General features: G+C 39.1%; 5 protein-coding genes across 5 annotated transcripts; 3 read left to right on the forward strand and 2 right to left on the reverse strand.

Moving 5' to 3' along the window:
• Nucleotides 1-2,427: 2,427 nt before the first annotated feature.
• On the forward strand, nucleotides 2,428-6,343 carry C922_00330 (hypothetical protein; the record flags this gene model as incomplete). Its single annotated transcript, XM_008815947.1, has 3 exons — nucleotides 2,428-5,205; nucleotides 5,455-5,950; nucleotides 6,210-6,343. 3 exons carry the CDS (start codon nucleotides 2,428-2,430, stop codon nucleotides 6,341-6,343), a joined length of 3,408 nt encoding a protein of 1,135 aa, XP_008814169.1.
• Nucleotides 6,344-8,144: 1,801 nt separating this feature from the next.
• On the forward strand, nucleotides 8,145-9,724 carry C922_00331 (hypothetical protein; the record flags this gene model as incomplete). The annotated part of the gene is made up of 3 exons (XM_008815948.1): nucleotides 8,145-8,304; nucleotides 8,656-9,029; nucleotides 9,176-9,724. The coding sequence occupies 3 exons, from the start codon at nucleotides 8,145-8,147 to the stop codon at nucleotides 9,722-9,724; spliced, it is 1,083 nt and encodes a 360-aa protein (XP_008814170.1).
• A 1,600-nt stretch (nucleotides 9,725-11,324) lies between these two features.
• On the reverse strand, nucleotides 11,325-14,385 carry C922_00332 (hypothetical protein; the record flags this gene model as incomplete). Its single annotated transcript, XM_008815949.1, has 5 exons — nucleotides 11,325-13,049; nucleotides 13,164-13,232; nucleotides 13,419-13,509; nucleotides 13,585-13,705; nucleotides 14,100-14,385. The coding sequence occupies 5 exons, from the start codon at nucleotides 14,383-14,385 to the stop codon at nucleotides 11,325-11,327; spliced, it is 2,292 nt and encodes a 763-aa protein (XP_008814171.1).
• A 4,295-nt stretch (nucleotides 14,386-18,680) lies between these two features.
• C922_00333 (hypothetical protein) lies at nucleotides 18,681-19,136 on the reverse strand (the record flags this gene model as incomplete). Its single annotated transcript, XM_008815950.1, has 1 exon — nucleotides 18,681-19,136. One exon carries the CDS (start codon nucleotides 19,134-19,136, stop codon nucleotides 18,681-18,683), a length of 456 nt encoding a protein of 151 aa, XP_008814172.1.
• Nucleotides 19,137-21,683: 2,547 nt separating this feature from the next.
• Nucleotides 21,684-24,386, forward strand: C922_00334 (CMGC/CLK protein kinase; the record flags this gene model as incomplete). The annotated part of the gene is made up of 1 exon (XM_008815951.1): nucleotides 21,684-24,386. The coding sequence occupies one exon, from the start codon at nucleotides 21,684-21,686 to the stop codon at nucleotides 24,384-24,386; it is 2,703 nt and encodes a 900-aa protein (XP_008814173.1).
• Between the last annotated feature and the right edge of the window lie 427 nt (nucleotides 24,387-24,813).

Below are 24,813 nucleotides of genomic sequence, written 5' to 3' on the forward strand. Positions count from 1 at the left end.
AAATACCTCATTTGGGCAAGCAAAGTGAACAGAACTTCAAGGCGAAAAACGCATTTGGCAATTTTCCAACCAGCACAAAGGCATACACGTGTACGTATACTTATATGCATACGTTACATACGTATGTGCTACAAAATATGTGGACCAAAGAAGTGGAAAAGGGGCGCGAGGGAGGCGTGGCTCGGGTCCCCAGCCCAGCTAACATAAGTAGGACTAGCTGCAAAAAGTTCTGCTACGCCATATGCCCATCTGTAAGGTTATATATATTTATTTGAAGGGGTAAACGCACATGTGGGTCTGCTTATTTATTCAAGTGTGCATTCTCCCGCCGAGTGTAGCCCGTCAGGTTAGCGTCCCTTTAGTAAAGCTTCTGCACTTTATAGAGGGCCATTTTTTTGCGTTGGAAAATTTGGTCAATCGCATGGAAAAGGCAACGTGGAAATGGAACATATCGCAGTGAAGGTGACTTTCCACCCCCGCCATCTCTATCAGGCCTCCTGAATGCACCCACGAACGCGTAGCTACGTACATAACAAGCTTTGCTTCGTATGTTCGCATATGCAAAGTGTACGCACGTAAGTGCATGTACACATGGCGGAAAAAAGCATCGGCTATTTTTTCTACCTCATTAAAGTTGCATTCCCCTAAAGAAAAAAAAACAAAACAGGAAAAATGAGCAATTAAGTGGAATGCCTATTTTGTACCCCCGGCTGTATCAGGTATTTCCAAGCATGAAATGCTCTTTTGGCGAATGACAAAATTGCATACCCCCCAAGTGTTTCATATTTGTCTGAGCATCCTTCACTATGTTCAGCGAAACATACAAATCTGCGCTACACTGGGGAAAAAGATCCTCAAAATTGCAACTTCGCCAAAATTCCATGGCATTATTTGATGTTTTATCAACTCGCCCAATCTATGCATCCCAATGGTGTTGTTCCAATTTCCCTCCCATCACGACTTCTCATCGGCCCCGTTGCTACCCCTCCTGGGACCAATTCGAACATAACGGAAAAAAGGGGAGGTGTTTGAAAAGGTGCACAAATCAGTGATAATGACTTTTTCCCGATTGATCGGTAGGGCTGCTTTTTTCTTTTTTCTTTTGTACATTTTTACAAATGGTGATATCAAGGGGGAGCTAAATGGTATGGCGAAAAAGGCCACCAAATTGTCTTCTAGTTCTTTTCCTCATTTGTAGTTTATAGCTGTAGCGTGCGCATGTACACATATAAACATGTGTATATATGTACATTTTGCTTCCACCCCGAAGTTGCTGCAAAGCCGAGTGGCTCCTATCGATTGGCGTAACGAGCACCATTTCAAGGGAGATGATGGGGGCATAATTTTTCTCGCCGAGGGTGTCTTGCAGGTGTACAGCTAATATATGACCCTGAGTTAAACATGTGCATGTAGTGTAAATAATGCAATTAAGTATAGACCGATGTGAAGTGTTCATGTGGTGAAAAGGTATCTCATAAAAATGGATAAGGACGGGAATAGACTGTTCATTCGTACCATTTTTTATGACCAAATTGTGAAGCCATTGGGGTGCATTTTAGTACCCATCTCTTCCCCCACCTCAACAAGTAGTAACACATAATTTAGAAAAGAAAAAATTAATTCCCCGTTGCGGTCTTTTTTGGTAAGCAGAACAAATTATGTTTTACATTTTTGCTGGACAAGTACTATGCACCAGCGGTGGAGGTAGCATTTGCCCATTAGGGACATACCCAAGTGAGCACTGCCACACGAATAAGGTTAAAGGGCTCATGCAAAAGAGAAGAGGAAAAAAAAAAACGACTTGCCTGCACACGTGTGTAACTATATGCACATGCGCTTATAACATTGCAGAGAAATGGAAAAAATAAAATAAGAAAAACGGGATAGATCAATTCGGTCGTAAACAGAACAGGAAAAAAAAAAAAAAAAATTAAGAGCAAATGAAACGTATGCTGAAATGCAGCTCTGTTAAGCAGAGATAAATTTTAAATGTGGCTGGACCATGCAACGGAACATAAACCTGTTCATGGAACTATGTTACAATATGTTATGCTATGTTATGTTTTCTTTTTTTTTTTTTGTGAGGCATGTTATAAATTTATTTCTGCGTGGAAGTAGCTTGACTTAAACTTTTAGAGAAATAACATTTTGTTTTTTACAATTTCTACTTTTTAAACGCGTCATTGCAGGTGTGCTCGAAGGTCTGAGGAGCTTCCCTAGTACGCAGCAGTGGGGTTGGAAAATTGTTTCCGTTCGCTCGGCGCCCTCTCAGTGTTCTTTTTTCCGTTTGGAAAGTTTTACCATTCTGCACGGTGAGCTTCTACAGTAGTGGAACCTCTTGACAGGTGGACCCCCTTCACACGTGAAACTTCTTCACACGGCGCGCCCCCTGGTAGCACAGCCCCCATTGCCCATCGTAGTGAAGACATGATTCCCCACACCCACGAGTGTAAGTCCAAAAAGGAAGAGGAAGGGAGGAACCATTTGAACGATCAAGTGTTCCGTGACTACACTAACGGTAGAAATGTATGCTCCTTTGCTCAGGATGTAAAAAATGCCGACTCGGACGGTAGCTGCAAAGTGTCAGAAGGAAATCCCCTTCGATCCATCAGTGGGAAGGATGGCCATAATGGTTGTGCAAGAGGGAGAGCACCCCCTTGTGATGACTCAAGATGCGACAATGTAGTGCTCAAGAAAAAGAAGAAACCTTTTCTCTACGAGTTATGCAAAAATTACGTAAAGCTGACCTTGCACAGGCCATGCTGCATCATGCTAAGTGTAACGATAGGATTGTTAATTGTCACTCTAATGAGCATCTCCTTTTACGTGAACATATTTAGCGAGGCGGAAAATACGTCCGAAGTACTGGGCGCTATTCTGAGAAAGACAAATGGAGAAGAATTCATAAAAATGAATGTCGCCAAAGCGAGCGACGTTATGATTCACACAAGTGACAACATAGGAAACAAAGTCGAACATTTTTTTAATTTTTATAAAAAGGAAAAAGCAGCAACGTTGCTGTTTTATCTTGACAAGGAAGAGGACAAAACAATTCTGCAATACGATACGCTGAAGGACATGTTCTTCTTGGTGGAATTCTTTAAGCAAATGAATACGGAAAATAAAAAAAATTGGAGTGAAATATGTAAAACGTTTGATGTTCCTGTGATGGAGTCTAAATGTTTCGTTCTAGGGTTGTTCACCGTTTCGGAACTTCAAAATGCAGAATATGACACGACACTTAATTGGGAAGAATATTTTGATGAAGTCCTAGAAAAAGACGAAAGATCTTTGGGCAATTTTTTCTACAACGCACTTATTTTTTTGCCCAATTTTTTATATCACCCTCATAAATTCGACATTGAGAGGACCAAGATAAAGGACATAATATCTGACTTCTCTAAAAATGTGGAGGCCTTTTTATTTGTCTTCCATTTCGATGAAGGTATTGACGATTCCTCTCTAAATGAATGGTATGGTCTTCTAAACAGGCAGGTGAAATTAATAAATTCGGGGGAAAAACAGTTTGTAACGATTCATAATTTGGACAGCAGTACTTATGTTCACGAGATAAATCAGGATAGGAATTGGAGCATGGCCGTTGTTAATGAAAAAATACTGGAGGCTAACGAGCAGTCATCCATCAGTGTAGGTTTTAAATCAAACTACGTCTTTGCCATTTTGTCCTTCCTCTTTATGGTTATTTATGTATATTCCATTTCGTGGGACGGTTTGAAGCATCACGGACAAGACGGGGGAGGAGAAGCGAGAAGGGGCAGAAAGTTTTTACTTATCCTATGTGTATATGCCCTGACGCTCTTTTCCTTCTTCTCCACTTTCTTCATCAATTTGGTTTTCCAAATTAATGTTCTACGAATTTATTTATTAAATTTTTTCCCCCTCTTTTTTCTAAGCTTCCTATTTTGCTGCGTCAACTTCTTTTATCGCAATAAGTGCGTAGTGGGACCTTCCAAAATGATAATGCGCAGAATGAGGAACACAAAGAATTCGAAGAACAAGTCTGTAGATATGACTACATATTATTTACGAGCTAGCTACAAGTCACTTTATTTTGTGGGCAAAATTACTCTGATAGTCCTGGCCGTATACATGGTTGGGTTTTCCTGCACGTACAGAATCGTCAACGTTTTTTCGCTAAACTCGGTCCTTTCCATCGTTTGTCTGTTTCTGTACTACGCTACGTTTTTTAACAACATGTTCGGCCTTCTGTTTTACAGGGACAAGCACTTGCTGTTCTCCTCATCTCAGTCGTTGCCACTAGCTAAGTCGGTATGTAGCTCGTCGGGGAATCAGGTTGATCAGCACGTTATAGACTTTTCAGAGGTGGCGCGCAGTGGAGGGGTGGTACAGAATGGCTGCACATCGAGTGACAACGGTCAACGCGGGGGGAGCGACACTTCCTCAAACGCACGCTGCGCATGCGAAGGTACGGATGGGAAGAAGCATCACATAAAAAGTTGCATTTACCCAAATGGTAAGAAGGATATCACCGAAAGAAATGGGGACAGTAAGAAAGCGAGCCGTAGGGGGACCCAAAAGAAGGGGTTACTCTTCTTCGTTGTATTCTTGTTCCTCCTCCTTTTAGGGCTCTTTCTAATTTTCCTAATAAGCAACGAGAAGATTCACCTTGATGTGTACCATTACATGACGAAGGAATCGCCACTGAGAAGGTTTATCCAAAACTTTGAGAAAAGGGCGGGCTTCCTAATCGAGCCAGGATACTTGGTGTTGCCGTCTTCACACGAGTTTGACTACAAAGATGAAGAAAACGCAGATATGATAATAAATCTAGTAAACGAAATGAAGGAGGAAGGATGCATTCATGAGCCCATTGTGTCTTGGGTCCATGCATTTGAATTACTAAAAAATGATTGCCGTAATGTAAGCTCCTTTACTAATCAGTACAATTTGGATCGCTATAAAAAGTCATGTCATGACATCACTCCATATAGAGAGAGCAAAGAACTCCATTTGAATAAGTTAAAAGAAATTTTTTTCAAAGATGAGGAAAAGACATGTGATAGCTTTTACCAAATTGTGTACAAATGGATGACTTACAATAAGGAGGGGATATATGATAGTAAATTTTTTCATATGAAAAATTTTGACCGGGGGCAAATTGACGACTTACTCCCTCGGTACTACAACATACGGCCACACTTCTTCTACGGCGATTACGTGAAGGTACGTCGTCTGACCATTCCACAGATGGGTGGCACCCCTCCACTGAGAAGGTGCACCTCATCTAAGCATAACACACTATAGGAGTGAAATCTCCATATGAACGTTTTTTTTCCCCTTTTTCATTAACACGTTAAGCGAGCCATGTTTCGTTACCCCCCCTTCCATTAACACGTCGTTAAACGATCCATGTTTTTCCCCCCTTCCATTAACACGTCTCTAAACGCGCCATTATTTTTTCTCCCCCCCCAGATGGACAATCCGGACAGCATATCGAGCAGCCGAATCGGCTTCGTCCTGCACAATTACGTATCCAACCAGGCAAAGAACTTGGAAAATTTGAAGAGAATAAAAAATATTGTAGAAAGGAGTAACTTAAAAAATGTGTATTTTTACTCAGAAAGTTACGTACTATACAATCAAGCTACCAGATTTATGTCCGAATGCAAAGTGATGTTAATTTTTTATTTTTTGATTTACTTATTCTCTTTGTACCTCTTTAACACCATGGGGGTGGTAATGATATTTCAGTTCTGGCTCTGCTACAATTTAAGTGCACTTTATTTTATGCATAGCTTTGCAGTCAACACTGACGCGATTACGATTATTTTGTTAAAAATGGGGGCAGTCATATCTTTGTCTCATTACCTGTATGGGACTCTCTTTTTTAAGTTCCTCATGCTAGACAAGAAAAATTATTCCAACAGCATGCGGCAGAGCTATCCCTACTTCATGTTCCTAGTGCTGTGTAAGTGGAGGACAAAACGGGGAGTAAATTTCAAAGGGGGGGGAGGGAGTGACATAAAGGATTTCACAGAATGAACAGAACAGTTTAATTTTTCCAAACGGGGGATAACCCCCTTTTTGTGTAAAAGGGTTGTGCATATGAAAAGGAGGATAGCTTCTCTTTCCCCCCCACGTTAGAAACATACAAATTTTTGCGCGCTTCGCTGAGCTGACAGGTCATAATTTTCTCTTTCCCTTTTTCTTTCACCCCCATTTGACAGACCTTATTAGCTTCACCCTGGAAGATTACGCATCCAACGTTTTGCGGCTGCTCATTCTGAACCACGTCGTCTGGTTCTTCCTATACAGCTTAACAATTTTTTACGTCCACAAAATGTACGTGAAAAGGGCATGACACTGACTCTGACCAGGTATGTGCACTGAGCGATCGAATGAAGAGAGCACTGGAATGAAGGAAGAGCGTCAGGTGGGTTGGACGAGAATACACACAACGCGCCGTGCAGTGGTACCATGCGGTGTTATATTTTATAATTACGTAGACACATATGCGTCTGTGCCACGGGTGTCCCTTCGCCTGCCTCTCTGTTAACTGTTTTTAAGAGAGTACTCCGAATGGTGGTGGTTCCCTCTGCTGTTAAAAATGGACCCCTTTTCGTGATTGTCAAAAAGAGGGCAAAAGGGGACCCCCCCATGTAATGCCCGCGCATATATATGAACTACTAATTAGTAAGCTAACCAACCAATTAGTGTATCCCTATTTGGTGTAAAACAGCGTATCGGGTCATTTGCAAAAAAAAAAGGGGACGTCCCAAGGAAGAGTAAGCGGAGTGTTGCTGTGATAGCACGTATCTCACTTTGTGCCAATTTGCTGCAAGCCCCATTGCCACCAACTTGGTTTTACTTTCTTCAAAATGTTCGGGGTCTTTCGCAATTTGCCTTCTTTGAAAATGTCCGCAAAAAAAAAAAGTCGTGGCTTATATACAGTGTGGCTGGAAAATACGCTTATCGCCTTCGTCATTTAACTTCCCCTCTATAGGGTCTCCTGAGGCACGCACCAGAAATTCATCTCTTTTGGGGTGAGCCAACCACGGCAGGTATTCATTTAGGGGGGTTGTAGAACTTGGTATGCTCACTAGGGGGAGGAGCTACTAATGCGTTTTCTCTTTCTCGGGGTCAAGCTAGGTATAAAAGAAAAATGCTGCAACTTGGGGGGAAAAAACAGAGAAGTGAACGAACAGGTGAACGAACAAGCGCGGAGAACGACGCGGCGATACGGAGGCACGGCCGCAAAAATGAGTGCAAAAATGAAAGAAAATGCGCAAAACGAATATGATGCACAAAGCACTTATACGAGAAACGAATAGGCACAAACAGATATTGACATGCGCCGCTCCTTTCACGTTGCTACGTTACTCCTCCCTTGTTGCGCTATACCCCCTATGTTGGGCCACTGCGCATATAGCAGCTTCTGCAACTACTCCCCTCTCTTCAAGCGCGCAATTAAGCGGACCATTGCATTGGAATTACAAGCGGTCGCAAATTATGGCGTTACGTAACTTACACCTCCCACGACCTGTAAAAACGGAGCATGTACATGCCAAAGCGCGTCACGATCACGGATATACATATATGTAGTTATGCTTTACTCCGCGAACGCAAGTATTTTTTTTTTTTTTTTTCCCCATTTTGAGCCTTCATCTGATTGTTAAAAATATATAAGATACCATTCCTCTCCTATTCGAAGCTGCAAGCTAGTTAAACATTTTAACCCCCCCTAAAGTTAGTAATTAAGGTATGCGCTTAAATTTGTATAGGCCAAAAAAAATATAACTGCAAAGGCGCATTGTACTGTTGCTGCTGTATGGTCCTGACTCTACGACGGACATATTCTGTGTTGTTTTTTTTTTCCGACCAAGTGAAGTGAACTCAACATTTGTATATGTTTGTAGCCAACTCATGTATGAATAAATCGTGCAACGCACCACGGCAAATGGGACGACCTGAAGGCTCCCACATGCATGTCACGTCAGACTGCGGTCAAGCACGTCGTAGAGGAGAAGCAAAGCTGCATATGCGCCTATCGGCGTAACTGCCTAAAAGAGGAACGGCTGAAACGATTAATCACCCCTCTCGCAGTTAAACTAACCACACCCCACCCCCACTTTGCATTGCCAAAGGTGTGCACGGCCAAAAGCATGGCGGCGAAGATTAGATACAGCGTCCACACGACGAACAAGTACTCTGTGTTCGATACGGACAACTCAGATGAAGAAAAAGAAAACAAAGCGTTTAAAGAAACCAAGAAGCGCGAAATAAATAGTACCAATGAGGAGAGGTCCCACAGCAACAAGCCAGGTAACATTAACGAGGGGGCGAAGCGCACATGTTTAGTGACCGGTATGTATATGTTTACTTGTCCTATTTTTTTTTGCATCACGGGCAGTTATAGGCAGAGCAGGTGTCCATACAACTGTGCTGAGTAATTGTGTACATTTGTCCGCGGTGGAAAAAAATGGACAATTTTTTACGCACCAGAGGAATGTTGCATATAATATGTGTGACCTGATCGGGAGTTAAGATTATCCCGTAGAATGTTATAAGCTAACTGTGGAGATTCCCGAGACATAGCCCCTCCCCCCTTCTGTGAGTTACCCCACAATTAACGCTGCACATTCCGATGATTTTCTCTGCCATTCCCACGTTCAGAAAAAAAAAAGATAACCGAAATAAAGGAGAACAAGCCAACCGTGGCAACTAAAGATGTTAGTGCCAAAAAGGTCACCGCGTATAACGACAGGTATAGCAAATACCCCGTATCATCAATCAGCGAGTTACATGAAAGTAGCCAAAGGAGAAGTAACCGGGACAGTTACCATCTAAGGGGCAATAATATAAGAAGTAAATTCCCTAGCAAGAGAGGACTAGGAGGTGGTGTTGGCACAGGATACAGTAACACCTCTACGAATATTCTATCCAGCAATAGTTACTATAGAAGTTCGAGGAACCATGACTATAAGATGGGCACCGACAGGAGGAACTATAACTCTGCGTATAATTATAACAGATTCGACCACAGGCAGGTAAGTCAACCAGAGTGTCAAGGATAAGTGCAACCGACATTGCGTCCTCTTACACGGATGTAGTGCCGACGTGCGAGTTTTTCGATCAAGTCAAGTACGCGCACTAACCAACCGCTTCCTTCCCACTATTATTACTTCTCCTACAGAGAATCTTCAACGAATATAGCGGAAGCAGAAGCAAGTATGAAAGCACAAAAAGAGAAACACGCGTAGAATCCATAAGTAAGAATAGCGGAGAGAGCAGAAGCGTGTCAAAGAAACATCACTCAGTTACGATTGATTATGATCTGTATAGAAAACAACAGGAGAAGAAATTAATTTCAAATAAAAGTGTGATGGAGAATACTGATAAGAAGACGAAAAAAAATGCAGTGAATAATGAAAAGAGCAAAGTTACAACAAATGCTAGGAGCACGACCAAACGAAATGACCATGCCGAGGAGGAAATAAAATCGGATCATCCTAAGAGGAAAGCAATAAATGTTTATCAGTATATTTTGGAAGAAGGGGGAAGAGTTGATAGAATCCCAGGATTTCGCATAGGTTATCGAAGCTATAAAAAATCCGATGAAGCCAATTGGAATAATAAAATGGAAGGCAGGGCGAAAATGCAGATAGACGAGAAACTTTTTAAGAAGAGAGACCCTCCCAATATTAACGATGCTCGGGCCTTCCCCTCCTTGACTAGCAAATAATGCCAATTCGGAATTTTTTTTTGTACATGTATATGTATTTGTGTATATGTATTTGTACATATGTATGTTGTGTGTATGTTGTGTGCATGTTCTGTGCATGTTCTGTGCATGTTCTGTGCATGTTGTGTGCCTCTTGTGTGTATTTGCCCATGAGTGTTTGCCACTGTGCCTGCATGAGAGTACGTACGTGTACGCATGCATGCGTGCAAGTCTCTGTCCAAATGTGAAACAACCGTATTTTTAAGAAATTTTTTTCTTTTTTTTTTTTTTTAAAAATTAAACTGAAATGAAGCTCACATGAATATTTTTTTGTTCCAAGACTGGTTGACAGTACTGGGGGGGGACACTACTTTGCAGAGAGAATTTCCCCGGGGGGCAGACAATTTTCCCTGTGGAGCGGTAGTTACACACTCGTACGATAAGAAGTGTTTGTTAGCCCCCCAGATGTAGGCGTTTTTTTCCGAACAGTGCAACGCCGCCTACGTGCAGATAAATGCGACTAATTTGTGACTACCTTCTCTTTCCCAATGTGCGCAAAAAAATTTGAGCAAATGTGCAAGTTGTTACTTGGGTTACCGGGGCTATAACATGTATCGTATGCCATCCATTTGGAGAAATCCACTGTGGTATACATCACGAGGATGATCACACATATGTTAAGTGAAAGACGGGAAGGGACAATATCAACAGGTGGTACCACGTGGCACGTAAAAAAAAACCTCTTCCCCCCTAGTGTTTCCATTTTTCAGGCGTGCTCCCCTTTGGTTCACATTATCAAAATGGGAAAGAATTAAAACATCTTAATTTTGTTTAATAATAAAAGGTTTTTTTTTTTAAAAAAAAAAAATAATAAAAAAAAACGAATATAATATAGAATAAAACTAAAGGATAAATAAAAAAAAAAAAAAAAATTCTATATTTTAATATTAGAAAAAAGAAAAAAAGGAAGTGCATACTCATCGAATAACAAATGCGTTCGAACAAAACACGCGACAATTTCGGTTTGCTCTTCGCAAGTAGTCATAACCATTTTGATGACGAATGAGCACACGAATAGGTGTGTACGCACGTATGTACGTACATGTGGAGGACTGCATCGGGTCGTTATTAATTTCCCCTCTCCCACAGGCAAATGGTTTATACTGTCTGTAAAAATAGACACACCTACGTATTTTATAGGCTTGCGTTTATGCACTCCTGGGCAACATCTTCTTTCGCATCTTCCGCGTCTTCCTCCTCTTCATGGACTAATTTGAGATCCTCCGAATTGTAGTGATTTCTTTTTCACGAAATGGTTGCGGCTTTAAGGGTAGGGGACAGTCACGCTTTTTGGGGGGAGGTGGGGTGCCCTTTCAAACTGGTTCTTAAATTTCTACTCTGGGAATTACTATGCATCCGCCCGACCTTTCCTTTTTCCTTCCCTTATCTGGTACGCCACAAGTAAAAATAATTGGAAGCTCAATCGTTTCTTTCTTTACACACATTGATTATAAACTGAGATACAATCCACCAGGGGCGTGACAAACAAAAAAAAAAGTGACAAAAAAAAAAATATCCACGGAGGTAAAATGATAAAGCGAGATGGAACATTTTTTTAATCCTATTTTTTAACAAGATATGCTGCTAATGAACTAAACTGATTGAGCCAATTGGGGACTTCATTTTTGTTTTCTTCCTTTCGAGTTGGTTCGCTTAACTCCTTGGAGGTGTCATTCTCCTGCTTCACCTGGGTGGTAGAATTATTCTGGGCTTCCATGCTCCCTTTTTGGGCTTTGGCATCACTGGGGGTTTGCACCACTTGTGTTGTCACTGTTGTGTTTGCATCGGACATGTTCGCATTGGGGAACCCACCATGGTTGTTACTGCTTCCGTGGGGCATGTTGTTAGCTACAAGGATGTTATTCTTCCTAACACCTTGCGCGTTATTGGACGTCTTACTGTGAAGAGGAAAATTATTATTCACTGCATTGCTTGGGCCACCTCCCCCCTGCTTAGCAAAATCGCCATGAAGGCTACTCTGGTTGTTTCCTTTAATGTCACTTTTCATCCCTCTCCCTGCACCATCCACCGATGCTGCAACTGAGCTGGTAAACCTGTTCTGATGATGATTGTTCAAATTTTGAAAATTTCTGTTCACATGGGTTTGGTGGACATTGGTCATAGGAGATTGTTCTTTGTTAAAATTGGCAATTGTGCTTCCTTGAGCAGCCATGCCACCTTGAGCAGCAACGCCATCTTGAGGTTGCGTGCCCAACAATGCTATACCATTTTTTTTATCGAAAAATTGTGGATTATAACACACAACGCCCAAGAAGATATTATTGAAATTGTTTGAGCTGTTTCCACCACCAAAGCTGCTGATACCTCCAACGCAGTTGCAGAACTCTTTAAAAATGGGACTTCCTGGGAAGATAAGATACATATGCCAGTCGTCACTTGTGGAGGACAATCCAACTCTATCTTTACTGTTAAAATAGTTTCTATAGGCATCCAAAATATTTTCGTCTTCTTTATTCTCTATTTGGAAATAATACGTGGCTTCTATTTTGGGAAGTGTTTTCATTTTTTTCCGGTGACTTATGACTAAGCTGGAGATGCTATTGTTAAGAAATTTTTTTACGTCCCCGTTTAGGGCATATCCGATGACGCTGAGACTTTCTTTATTCTTCATTTCGACGGTTCCTTTCCACAGGGCGTACTTCACATTGCTAATGGGATTGTTCAATCCCATGTTGGGGGTGGCACATCCACCGCTATGCATGGCAGTTAAGAGTTTGTCATTTGCCTGGAGCTGCCCTTCCTTGTGTGCTATCCCATTGTTCAGCATGTAGTGCTTGCTAGGTTCTTTCAACGTTGAGGAATTCATCCTCGCCGTTAAAAGGTTATTTTGTTCGGAGTGGTAGAGAGCTCCACCTGGGTTGGTGTTACATGCGTTCATGTGGATATTCCCCTTGAATTCGTTACTAACCACATTGCTACTATGCGTGTTGTTTATTGTATTACTTGCCGCACTGATGTCGATGGCGGGCCTGTTAAAGACGTGCGGGGCGCACTGCCTCAAATGGTCACACAAGTACAGTTTTATCCTGAGGGGTTTGTTCATGCCATCATTAATTACGGACTGTAACATTTCTTCCACTTGCCTATTTTTTGCCTCCCCGATTGATTTATTTAGCGGTTTATTCTCTTCGTACGTCTTTATCACCTTGTTGATCTCTACGTCGTTATCGTTTATATTGGGGATGCCGGTCAAACTGTTCGCGCTGCCCAAATTCACGTTCTCCATAGAGTTGCTTCGACCCGTGCGTAACCGCTTATTTGGATGCTTTGGAGGAGAAGAAAAGAAGAAAAAAATGAGCAGAGTTGGCCAGAAATGGGAATAAGTAACATAACGCATGTGCGAAATCGCAAAACTCTTAATGCTGTGTAAAAATCCTACCTCGTGTTCCCTAAAACCGCTCGCCTCCGAGTCGTACGGGTTAACGCTATCGTCATTTAGGATGCCATCCTGAGGTGACAAAAAAGAAAAAAAACAAAAAAAAATTTTAAGAAAATGCTCACAGCGGTGTGCAGATATCTGGAGACGCACACAAGAAGCATAAACCTAAGGATATGCACTAAACGGGGGGAGGAAAAAAGAAAAAATGGGGAAAATAATTAGAACACCGCCCCTTAAACTGTCACACAAAATTACATTTCTCGCCATGCGCTTGTTATTATTTGGGTATCTGTTGTTGTATAACTGTTTGTTCCGATTAATTTTTCGGTTGAACTTGTTGCTGCCACTCGCAGGGCTGGCCATGTTTGCACTGCTGCTCACTCCGCCATTATGGATGCCATTATTGTATCCATTATTGTACCCATTGTCGTTGTTGCTGCCCAGGTATGGGTAGTTATTAAAAAAGTCACTTTCGTCCTCATCGCTATCATCATCTACTTTATTGTTGTACCTTTTGAAGTCAATTCGCAAAGCTCTTCCATCTACAGAAATACATAATTAGGAAAAAAAGTGGAGTATTGTGTTCCTAGCTGTCGACTTAATAGGGAATCTTTTTTTGTGCACAGGGAATTGAAGATGTAACAAAACGTGAGACAAAACTGCGGAGCACAGCGGAATGCAGAGGGTGATCATTTGAATAACTCGATAGGTGCAACAGTACGGCTGAAGCTGTGCTCTTGGTCGCTATCGCAGAGATGGCCCAGATGAGTGCTATGGCGGATGAAAGGACCAAGGGGAAACGCAAAAAAAAAAAGAAATGAAGATACGAAAAAGGGAGAAACGGAGCAAAAGAGCAGGTGGCCAAAAGAGCAAGTTCCCAAACAGTCACAGCCACAGTTACAGTCACACGCGAAACTTATTCGCATGAAGGATTACTTAGAAACTTCCCGTTCATTTGCTTTAGACATCTTTTAGCCTCCTCGGGAGCGCTAAACAGAACGTGGGCATATACGGCATACGGTCCGATACTTGAGTTCACTTTCAGATTTATACTTTCGATAGAACCAAATTGTTTGAATAAGTCCAACAGTTCACTTTCTCTTGTCTCCTTTGATATGTTTTTTACGCATAGAATTCTAAGCGCCCTTTCATCATATCTACTCTCAAACTGCTTTTTACTAGTATTCAAACTAGTTTGATTTTGTATTTGCACATCGGTCATTTAGTCGAAAATTTACAGAGAGAGAAAAAAAAAGGTTAAAAAAAAAGATACGTCATTTGGAAATGCCCGTAACGAAATGAACCTTCTTGTTGTCCCTTTATCAAACTTTTCCGTTTCCCTGTCCTTTTATTTTATTTTTTTTTTTTTTTTAAAACTTTATAAATTATTTCCCACTGAAGGGGTTATAAAATATAAAAGGATATTAAAAAAAAAAAAAAAAAAAAATATAGGATTTATTTTTTGTGTGGTTTTTTTTTTTTACTTATTTTGTTAACAAATCGACGAAGGCTAATTTCCTATGGAGAATTTGGAACGTTGCACTGGGGAAAATGCTTTTGTTGTATTATTCTTAGCTATACGCGCAAAAAATATTTCTGAAATATTTTCTTATCCCTTCTGGTATATATTAAAATGTAGAGAGTGCGTGTGCGTGTGTGTACTATGTGTATGGTTACAAATACACGTAAATATGCACTAGGGTGATTGGAAAAAGAATAAAATTGTGAGAAAAAATAGAGATACGTCTAATTTTGGATGCTTTCCTGCAAATTGTGTGGTAATCTCCGGTGTTATTTGTCTTACTCGCACATGTATATACATACACATATGCTCATTCATGCACGTATAATTATGCTTGGGCGTACGCGCGTAGGGGCACGTGTGAATTGTATATGTAAACACTTCTATTCTATTTGTGCGAACACGAAGAAGTGCGCCTCTCCTTTTCTGTTTCAATTTCAAATAATTTTCCTTTTGCTATTCCACAAAGGTGCGATGCGTATACAAATGGCCCTACACTTTAAAGGATGTGCAAGGAGGGGGGAAGGGGCACCGTTCCAATCGAGTGTTCCCACTAGATGTAATAATGAAATAGCAGTGTTCCTTGTGTATACAAATCCGCAAAGTGAAGGGGAATATATACAAATGTGCAGGCATGAAGCTGTGTATAGGTATATATAAATAAATATATATACACATATATACATACACATATATACATACATAATACATGTGTGTGTGTGCTGGTTCGCTATATTCAAATATGCTTAATTGCTATGCTTCTTTTCAGGTATACTGTATTTTTATTATGCTTTACACATTAAATGGAGGAAAAAAACAGAACATTTACAGAGTAATAATACAAGCTTGCCTATACAAATTCAATTTTAAATTTAAACGTCATTTTGTAGCTTTCGCGTTGGCTAAGCAAAAGTTAGTTTTACGCTTTAGATAATCGTATTTATTTAAAATGCAAAGCATCAGCAGCCTTATTATCTTATGGAAAAAAAAAAACATACGCAAAAAAAAAACTAATAAAATAAATAAAATAAACAAATGCAATTCGGCTTATATCACATTTAAGGTTTTCTTCTAACGTGAACCTTTTTCTTTATATATGTTTTTGCTATTGGGAGAATTCTGTAATTGAATTTCGCATTCAAATGTCATTTGCCTCCTTTCGATGACAATCTACATTTTTTATCTTTTTAAGCGTTACTGCGTTGCAAGAAGGCATGCATACTATTATATATACTAATTTACTTATTACAATCACGAAAAAAAAAAAGGCTGGGTTCAAAGCAAAAAGGAAATATTATTTTTTAAATGTTGAATTCTGCCATTTTACGCGTTTACATATTTCTTAAAAACTCTGCCGCAGTACGCCTCGGAAGTTGAGTTGACTCGATTTAAAGAAAATTCCTATTCATGTTTCTTACTTTTCATTTAAGGTATGTACGTACAACTTGCGAAGAGAATGAATGTGATGGGATGGAGCGGAAAATGCGGCAACCAGGCATGTAAGTGGATAATTAGATGATATAAATAAAATTTACGAATGAACATATAATACTTGCATCATATATATTACATTTGGAAATATGGCGGTCAAAAGAAATAAATAAAGGTTTTCGTTTCATATATTTATTTTGTAATCCGTTTTATGCGTTTATATGCGGTTATCTGATTTAAAAAATGTTTTTTTGGAATTTATATAAAAAATTCCCTCATGAACAAGCGTTAAGGAAAAAATAAAAATAAAATGAACAAAAAAAATAAATTGAATAAGATATAATAAAATAAAAAAAAAAAAAAAAAAAAAAAAAAAAAAAAAAAGCAAAAGCAAAACAAATCAAAGCAAAATGAAACAAATTTTACGAAGAACGGAAATAGCTTTAATTTTTGCCGTACAAAAATTATTGCATAATTGCAGCGAAAATCAGGCCACAAGCTGTCAGCAAAGGGGAGGCTTTATACGTGCATGGAAACGCACCAAAAAAAAAAAAAAAATATTTTCAAAAAAATCTGATGTTGCTGGCTGGTGGGCCAAACTTTCCTGAGAACCACTGCATAAATATTTTCGTCATATGTTTATTTGTTAGTCATACAAATGGGTAAAAAAATAAAAATAACCAATTTTATGGCTCATGGGAGGAAAAATTGCCAAAATTATTTAGCATTATTTTTCCCCTTTTTTGGCCGTTTTTGCGAAAGGGGAGGGTTATTCACTGCATTTATTTGCCTCATAATTGTACCATAAAAATGCCAAACAGTTCGACATGCGTTTCTTGGCAGAAAACTTGCTTATATATCATTTTTGCGCTAAAAGGTGCGATTTTTGCAGCAGCTTTTTTTTTTTTTTCGCACTGAGCATTTTAACCTTCCCTTGGCTCGCTTTCTTCGCAAAGACATTTTTGCTTTCCTCACTGCTTATGTAGCAATTGTGCACGTTTTCTCACTTTTGAAGAAAGTGTTAAAAAGAAGAAAATTTTAAATGATAATCCCCGCACATAATATATATTGGTACACAATGTAGCTTTAGTGCCACACGTTTGCGCATTTTCATTTCACACACATAAAAGAGTTAAATATCTGTATAACCTTTTCGGGTGAATTTTCAAAAGAATTGAACAGTACGTATCATCGGTGGCGTATTTTTTGTGAGTGCATATCAGTTCATATTTTGGGGGCAAACTAAGAAGACGTGCTGCATTCCCTAGATTGTTACGACGTGCTGTCTCCCAAACGCCTTTTTTTTTCTTAATTTTGACATATGGAAAATTGACAAGAAAGGGATTATTGTGGAAAGATGTGGATACGTTTAAGTATGTTAACATCTTACTCTTTATTAACCCTACGGGGGTGGAAAAATACTGTTGTGTGTAGCTTTTTTGTTTAGCCACCGTTGCGCAGTGTAGGGACAATTTCGTAAAATTCGTTGTGATTCTATAACTGCTCATTTGGTCTGCTGTCAAATGTAAAGAAAAATTAGGTGTACAAAGTGATCATGTAAGGGACAGCCGTTTCTTTGGGGCGTCTGCGAAAGGGAAAAATTTTCATATATATATATGCACATGTGCATACGTAGGCATGTATAACGAAATTTTTGTGTTCCAATGCGACATATACATACAATGTACGCGCCACACGTCTAACAGGAGACCATAATTATCTAATTTAAAATGCGTTGCCTGTTTTTTCATTTTGCCAAAATGATGGATAAATGACAAAAGGGGTTAACGAGTCGTGTGTAAGAATATCCTTGCGTGCGTAAAGAATATACCGAATTGGGCTCCTTAAAAGAGTGAAGGATGTGGAACCGCCTAATTCATGCTTTAAAAAGCAAAACGGCGTTTCTTTAAAAACATGTTGAAAAAAGCAAATTCGTTAATTCTTAATGAGTACATCGATGCAAGCAAGTGCTTTACACACAATGCCAAATGTGGCTAAATAATTGGAATGAAAACCGTACGTTATAAATGTGAGCAGGGTTCGAATTTGCATAAGCGGAGAATTTCTTGTTTTCTCAAAATGGTTTTCTCAAATAGGTGTCTTCTTAAAATGTACGGAAATACCAAAAAAAGGCAAGGAAGGGAAAAGGAAAACAAACAAGCAAACAAAGAAGCAGACAAACAAGGAAACAAAAAAGCAAACAAACAAGCAAACAACGGATCAAACGAAAGTGTCACCCAATTGATTGAAAATTTACGACTTTAAAATTATTTCCAAAGGGGTAAAAAATAACGAACGAACGAATGAGCACACTGCCGAACGTCCGACACAAATGACCTTTAAAAAATTGAAAGCCACCAGCTCTATGTAAAATAAAAAAAATTATTCGTAGGGCATTCACTCTTTTTGCTAACTGTTAATAGCCAGCTGCGCATTTGCCTCGTTGAACCGCTAACTATTTCTTCTTTTTTCTCCCAGTGAGTGGCACGTAAAAATATGCCCGCGGTACAGGGTGAAACTTTTCCCTCAAATTTAAAAAAGGGGAGGAAAGTTCAGAATTGTGTTCATTTAAAATGTTTTCTTTTTTTTAAATCCTTATTGTATGAAATGCATGAATCAATTATCCTTTTCGAGGCTTCCTTATTAATTGTGAGAGATCTTTTATCTTGATTATTTTCTTGTTCTTTTTCCTTTATTTCTTTCATCAATAATTGTACCTTTTTTAATTCATTTTTAATGGGGTGGTTAGTGAGAAAGTTGCCCGATATTTTCAAATAGGAATGAAAAATAGAACAAATGGAGTAGGCAAGAAATGAATTGTATTCAGCATACTGCACAGGGTTTAACATACTTTCTAAATCTTTTATCGAATAATGCTTGTTTAGTAGTCCAAAATTCTTTTGAAACTCTTTAATGGTCGAGTTTAAATTTTTAAGAATTTCTAAATGGTCATCTTTTTCTATTTCTAGTGTACCGTCTTTCTTGTACCCTGGGGAGTTGTCATTTTTTTTTTGGTCCATTCGAATGAATTTTTTAAAGAGTCGGGAATTTTGGAAAACGGTGAATTCAGGTGCCTACTCAAATTTGTACTCTTTCAAATATGGAAACGTAAATTTGGTTACTGTTCCGTCCGTACTTGAGCAATTGCGTACTTTCCTTTTTGAAAAAATTTCGGAGATACGAAAGACAAATTATTCGATTAATTTCGTCTGAATGAACTTCCCATTTTAAATTTCTTTCACTTAAGATAGGTATCAAAAGGTTAGGGGCTATGACAAAATTTGGAGTTACCTATACGTGCACATTTTTTTGGTACGTATTTTTTACCCTTTAGGGCGTTAAAAAAGGGGTGCAGATAGGCTACGCTGAATGTAGCACGTGTGCTGCATAAATAAGTTACCAAAGCGCTACCAGTTTGTTGAAAATTCTCCTTTCTCCTTTTCTCATCGTATCGTCGCCTTCAGCGCATTTCTTAAAAATAGCTACACGCGTGATAATTTTGCATGTGAAACATGTTCCCCTTTTGGCTGCTCATCCAAAGCAGGGAGAATATTCCCCGTAATTTGCCAGCCTGGCTTAAAGCTGATCTACCACTGTTTTAAAGAAACCATTGCAATGGAACATTATCCTTGTGGAAAAAAACACACAATGTTGTGAAGTTGTGAGGTTACAGAGTTGCTAAGGTGACAATATTACATACAAATAATGGCTTCTCTTCTCTGTGTCATTAAAATCTAATGCGCAGGTATGCATGTGCAGTAAATCTGTACACGAAACAGAACGAGGAATTGGGAGATTTCCCATTAACGCTAAAAGTAGCGCACTTCCATTACCCTGGGAGTTCCACAAAAGGGGCCACAATCGAAATGATGTGATTATTTCCGCTTCATCGAATTTTTCGCATCATTTTTTTTTTTCTTTCTTAAAATATAGTATACTTCTTTGAAATGCAGAAGAAAATCGCGTTTGAATTCATTCCACTCGATCGCATAAAATTGAAGTACGTGTTAACCATCAAATGGGAAACAGTATTTCAAATATATCTTTTTTATAAATACAAATTTAATGAGCGTATGAGAAAATAACTCATGCGAGTAGAAAAAGCAGCCGCGTTTTCACCATTTCAACATTTATTTGTTTTTCTTACTCGCATTTGTTTTCCGCAATTTATGCATCTTTCAAATTGTGCTTCGCGGCGTGAAAAGGGAAAAAATTAGAAAAAAGAAATAACCGGAATTGCGAAAAGTTGCAAAAAATGACAAAATGAAAATAAAAAATTAAAAGGCAAAAGGTAAAAACTGTTCCCGACGCACGCAATTTTCGAAATGCGAACTGAAAATTAAACCCTGTCGTAAATTACACTATGGAGAAGCGACCAAATTTGCATGTGAAGGGCACTGCGTTTTTTGTTTCTGTTTTTCAGCATTCTGTTTTCTCAAGTAGGCGGAAAAATCGCTATAACTTTCCCCATGTACATTTGAATATGCATATGATGACCACATGGAAATGAGGAAAGATGTACGGTGACACAAATATAAATGTTATAATACATATATACACTTCTGCGCGGCCAGCTTTGTACAGCCATGGAATTATGATCCCAGGAAGGATAATTGTGTCAAAAAACTGTTGTCTCTGTTTATATGTACCTATTTTACAAAATAACATTGTTAGGGAAAAGGCATGTTTCATTATGACGAAATGGTTATTTTCCTTTTTTGTTTTTTTTTTTTTACATTGTTCACAGTGTGCCTATGGAGTGATTTCATCTTGAGTCATCTTTTTTAAAATCCCCCCCAAAAAATAAATAAATAAATGTGAAAATATATCAGCATTGCGAACGCAAAGTAGGGTATGCAATTTTGTTCCGTATTCCTTTTCTTTTTCCTTTTCCTTCATTTGGCTTTTTTCGTCATTCTTCTTTTCGTCAATTTTTCGCCATTTTTTTGCCATTTTTTTTTTGTCATTTTTTTCTCCTTTTTTTTGCGCAATTTTTTTCCCAACTCAGTCCAGTCATACATACCACTTTTACCAAGTTCAGAAAATTCCTTCCCTTTTAAAAAAGTGGGAGGCTCTTCGCCGATCTCCTTGATTGCGCATTGGCGAAAAGAAGTGCAGTCATGTGAAAGTAACGTATGTGGAATTAGCTTCATCCATGTAGCATAGGCCATATGCATATATGGGCAAATGACATTGCGTTGTGGAGTGCTCTGCTGGCGTTGCTCCGTGCATATAACGTAAGAGGCTGTTCACGCGGGAAGGCAGAGCATAAACGCATTGTATGTAGGCGATGCGCATGGGCGAAGTATTTCTATGTATAATGCATATATATGTTCCCCACTTTCTCATGTAAACTCCGTCCCTATTCCAAACGCGCCGAGTAAATGGAAAGTCATCAGTTCTATACTTATGTATATGCATATAATCATACCTATGTATCTTTAATTCTCACAAAAAAGCAATAGGCCCAGGGAAACAATTTGGAAAAAAATAAAATAAAAAAGTACTGTTCTGATGGCTATTTTTTTTTCCTTTCTTTTGAGTAAAAAAATAAAAAAAAAACTATAATGATCCAAGAGAACTACAAGGAAGGTAGTGAAAAATACAACAGTAAATATAGAGAATATAATTATTACAGGAGTTATATAAGCGATATAAAAGGCAAGTATATGGGTTTTCGAAATATGCAAAAGGATAGCCTCAACGGCAAGCATTTTAATGACCTTCGAAGAAACAACAATTACTGCTACCGCAATCGGGAGGGGAACCTGCAAAACAGCACGTACAGAAATTCTTACAGGAATTCATATAAAAATGTGCACAAAAATTCGTACCAAAATTTGTATCAAAATTCGTATCAGAATTCCTGCCAAAATTCGTACCAGAATTCCTACCAAAATTCGAACCAAAATTCTTACCAAAATTCTTACCAAAATTCGTACCATACCGGGTACGACGACTCGCATAACCACTTGTACAATGGAGGCTTCGGCAATGCCTACAGCAACGAATACAAGAATGCGTACCACAACCGCATTAGGAACGGCTTCAAGCTCCTGAAGGGGAAAAGAATAAGGAGCTTCAACACTACGAGCAACTCCAGTCGGAAAGGAAAGCTCTTTAAGAAATTTAAAAACTATGACGTGGACGAAAATATGATCAGAACGTATAAAAATGCGAGGAAACGGAGATACTCGTCCATGAGGGAGATAAATGACAAAGAACAAAGACACCATAAGGTGTATCTAGAATCCAAGTACCAGCACGAAGAGCATCAAAATAATTATCTAAAAGGATTTAAGTATACCAGAAAAAGAAACTACTATTCGTACAAAAAGAATTTGTACAATAGTGATAAGAGAAACTACGACACCCACTTTGGACAGGGGAACATCTTTTACAATAATGAATATTACCTATTTAACGACGGCACTACGTTGAAGAAGAAGAAAATGTATTATGGCAATAAAAATGGCTTTAGAACAGATTCGAGAAGCTATAATGGACACACGGACAGGATGAATAATAAAAAGAAAAATTCCAACCGAAATGGAAAGTGTAAAGCGACCGCTATGCATCCGAAGGAGACAGGGAGTTCGGGGGGGGGACCAAGTACAACCAGTCCAACGAGTGCAGCTACCGCGATGAGAATATACACCTATAAAGACAAGGATGACAAAACGCATAAATCATTCAAGTTAAAAAATAGCGATACGACGCGAGATGATGGCACAGGAAAATGGAATGTGAGGGATGGAATTATGGAAAGTAGGAGGCATCTCGCCGCGTGCATTAATAAGGAAAAAGGCTCACAGCAGTCCTTCCGTAAGTACACACGAGGGGTACGGAAAAGAAAACAGGCACCTAGCAGTTATAGAGGTACGAGAAGTGGACGTAGGAGAAGGCGAAGGAGTAGGCGAAGAAGCAGACGAGGGAGCTTGCAACCAAGAAGGCGAAGAAGAGATAGCATCATCAGCAATGACGAAACAGGCACGAGTGCTTTGTCACGAAGAGGCAGCATCTACTCCTCACTTGAAAATAAAAAAGAACACCATGCCGATATGTACAGTAGTGAGTCCCACAAGTATACCCACTCGGACCAATCAACGGATGATATATCGTCGATAAAAAAATACAATCACAAAAGAAACCGAACAAAAATCTCAGATATGGAAGATAATAACGATAGGAAGAAGAAGAAAAAAAAAGAAAACGAAGACTCAGATGACGAAATTGTACATTTTAATTGGAAAAAGGGAATGATCCTAAACAAATGTTACGTGGTGATACGAAAAATGGGTGAGGGAACCTTCGGGCGAGTTCTTCTCTGTCAGCACATGGGCACAAAAAAGTATTACGCGGTGAAGGTAGTACGAAATATTAAGAGGTATACCAAATCTGCAAAGATAGAAGCAGATATTTTGAAGAAAATCCAAACTGATGATTTTAAAAATAATAATATTGTAAGATATCATGGAAGGTTTATGTACTATGATCACATGTGTCTGGTTTTCGAACCCCTGGGGCCATCTCTTTACGAAATCATCACCAAGAATAACTACAACGGATTTCATTTGGAGGACATCAAGCTCTACTGCATTGAAATGTTGAAGGCATTAAATTACCTCCGAAAAATAGCTTTAACACACACCGATTTGAAACCAGAAAATATTTTACTAGACGACCCATATTTTGAGAAAACCTTAGTGAGTGTTAGAAGAGCTACAGATGGAAAGAGGGTTCAGATTTATAGAACCAAATCTACGGGCATCAAATTAATCGATTTTGGTTGTGCCACTTTTAACGATGGATACCATGGGTCTATTATCAACACAAGACAGTATCGTGCTCCGGAAGTTATCTTAAATTTAGGATGGGATGTGTCAAGTGATATGTGGAGTTTTGGTTGTGTGTTGGCTGAAATGTACACAGGGGATCTTCTGTTTAGAACCCATGAGCATTTAGAACACTTAGCCCTGATGGAAGCTATCATTGAGCCAATCCCCAAAAAAATGATATGCGGGGCGCTTAGAACAAATGGGGCAAAATTTATAAATAGGGATGGTCTTAGATTGGCCTGGCCAGAAAATGCTTCTAGTTTTGAGTCAATTAAATACGTAAGGAGGTGCCTGCCTCTGCACAAAATTATAAGGAATGATTTGTTTTGCGACTTCTTGTATAGCGTCTTGCATATCGACCCCGCGCTGAGGTCGACTCCCGCCCAGCTCCTGAGGCATAGATTTCTGCACCAGAGTTATGCATACTTCTAGGCGTGATGTAGCGGTGGTTATGGTATTCCTTATTGGGGGCACACCTCAAACGCAGTGGGAGAAAAACACTCCAAGGAGGACAACCCATTTTTAGGTAATTCTATTTTTTTTCTCCTCGTTTTTTCCTTTTTTTTTTTTTTCCTTCCTCCCATTTGGATTTAAGCAAATGTAATTATTTTTTACTCATCCAGTTTGTTCCCATTTATTTAATTCACCTTGAGTTTTTCTTTATTTGTGATTTTAACACTGTCTCCCACTCGTTTTATCCCTATCAGCGTATGCGCCTCTTCGGGGTGGGGGTGCCAGAAAGAATGGCATTTTTTGAAATTGCCACGGCGTATATATGCTAATGTTTCTTTTTTTCTACTCCTCCCCGTGTGAAGACCTGTACACAGATATGGTCTCCATAGAAGATAAATATATCATC

The sequence above is a fragment of the Plasmodium inui genome (assembly GCF_000524495.1).
Source record: "Plasmodium inui San Antonio 1 unplaced genomic scaffold supercont1.1, whole genome shotgun sequence".
In the NCBI taxonomy this organism is placed as follows: domain Eukaryota; phylum Apicomplexa; class Aconoidasida; order Haemosporida; family Plasmodiidae; genus Plasmodium; species Plasmodium inui.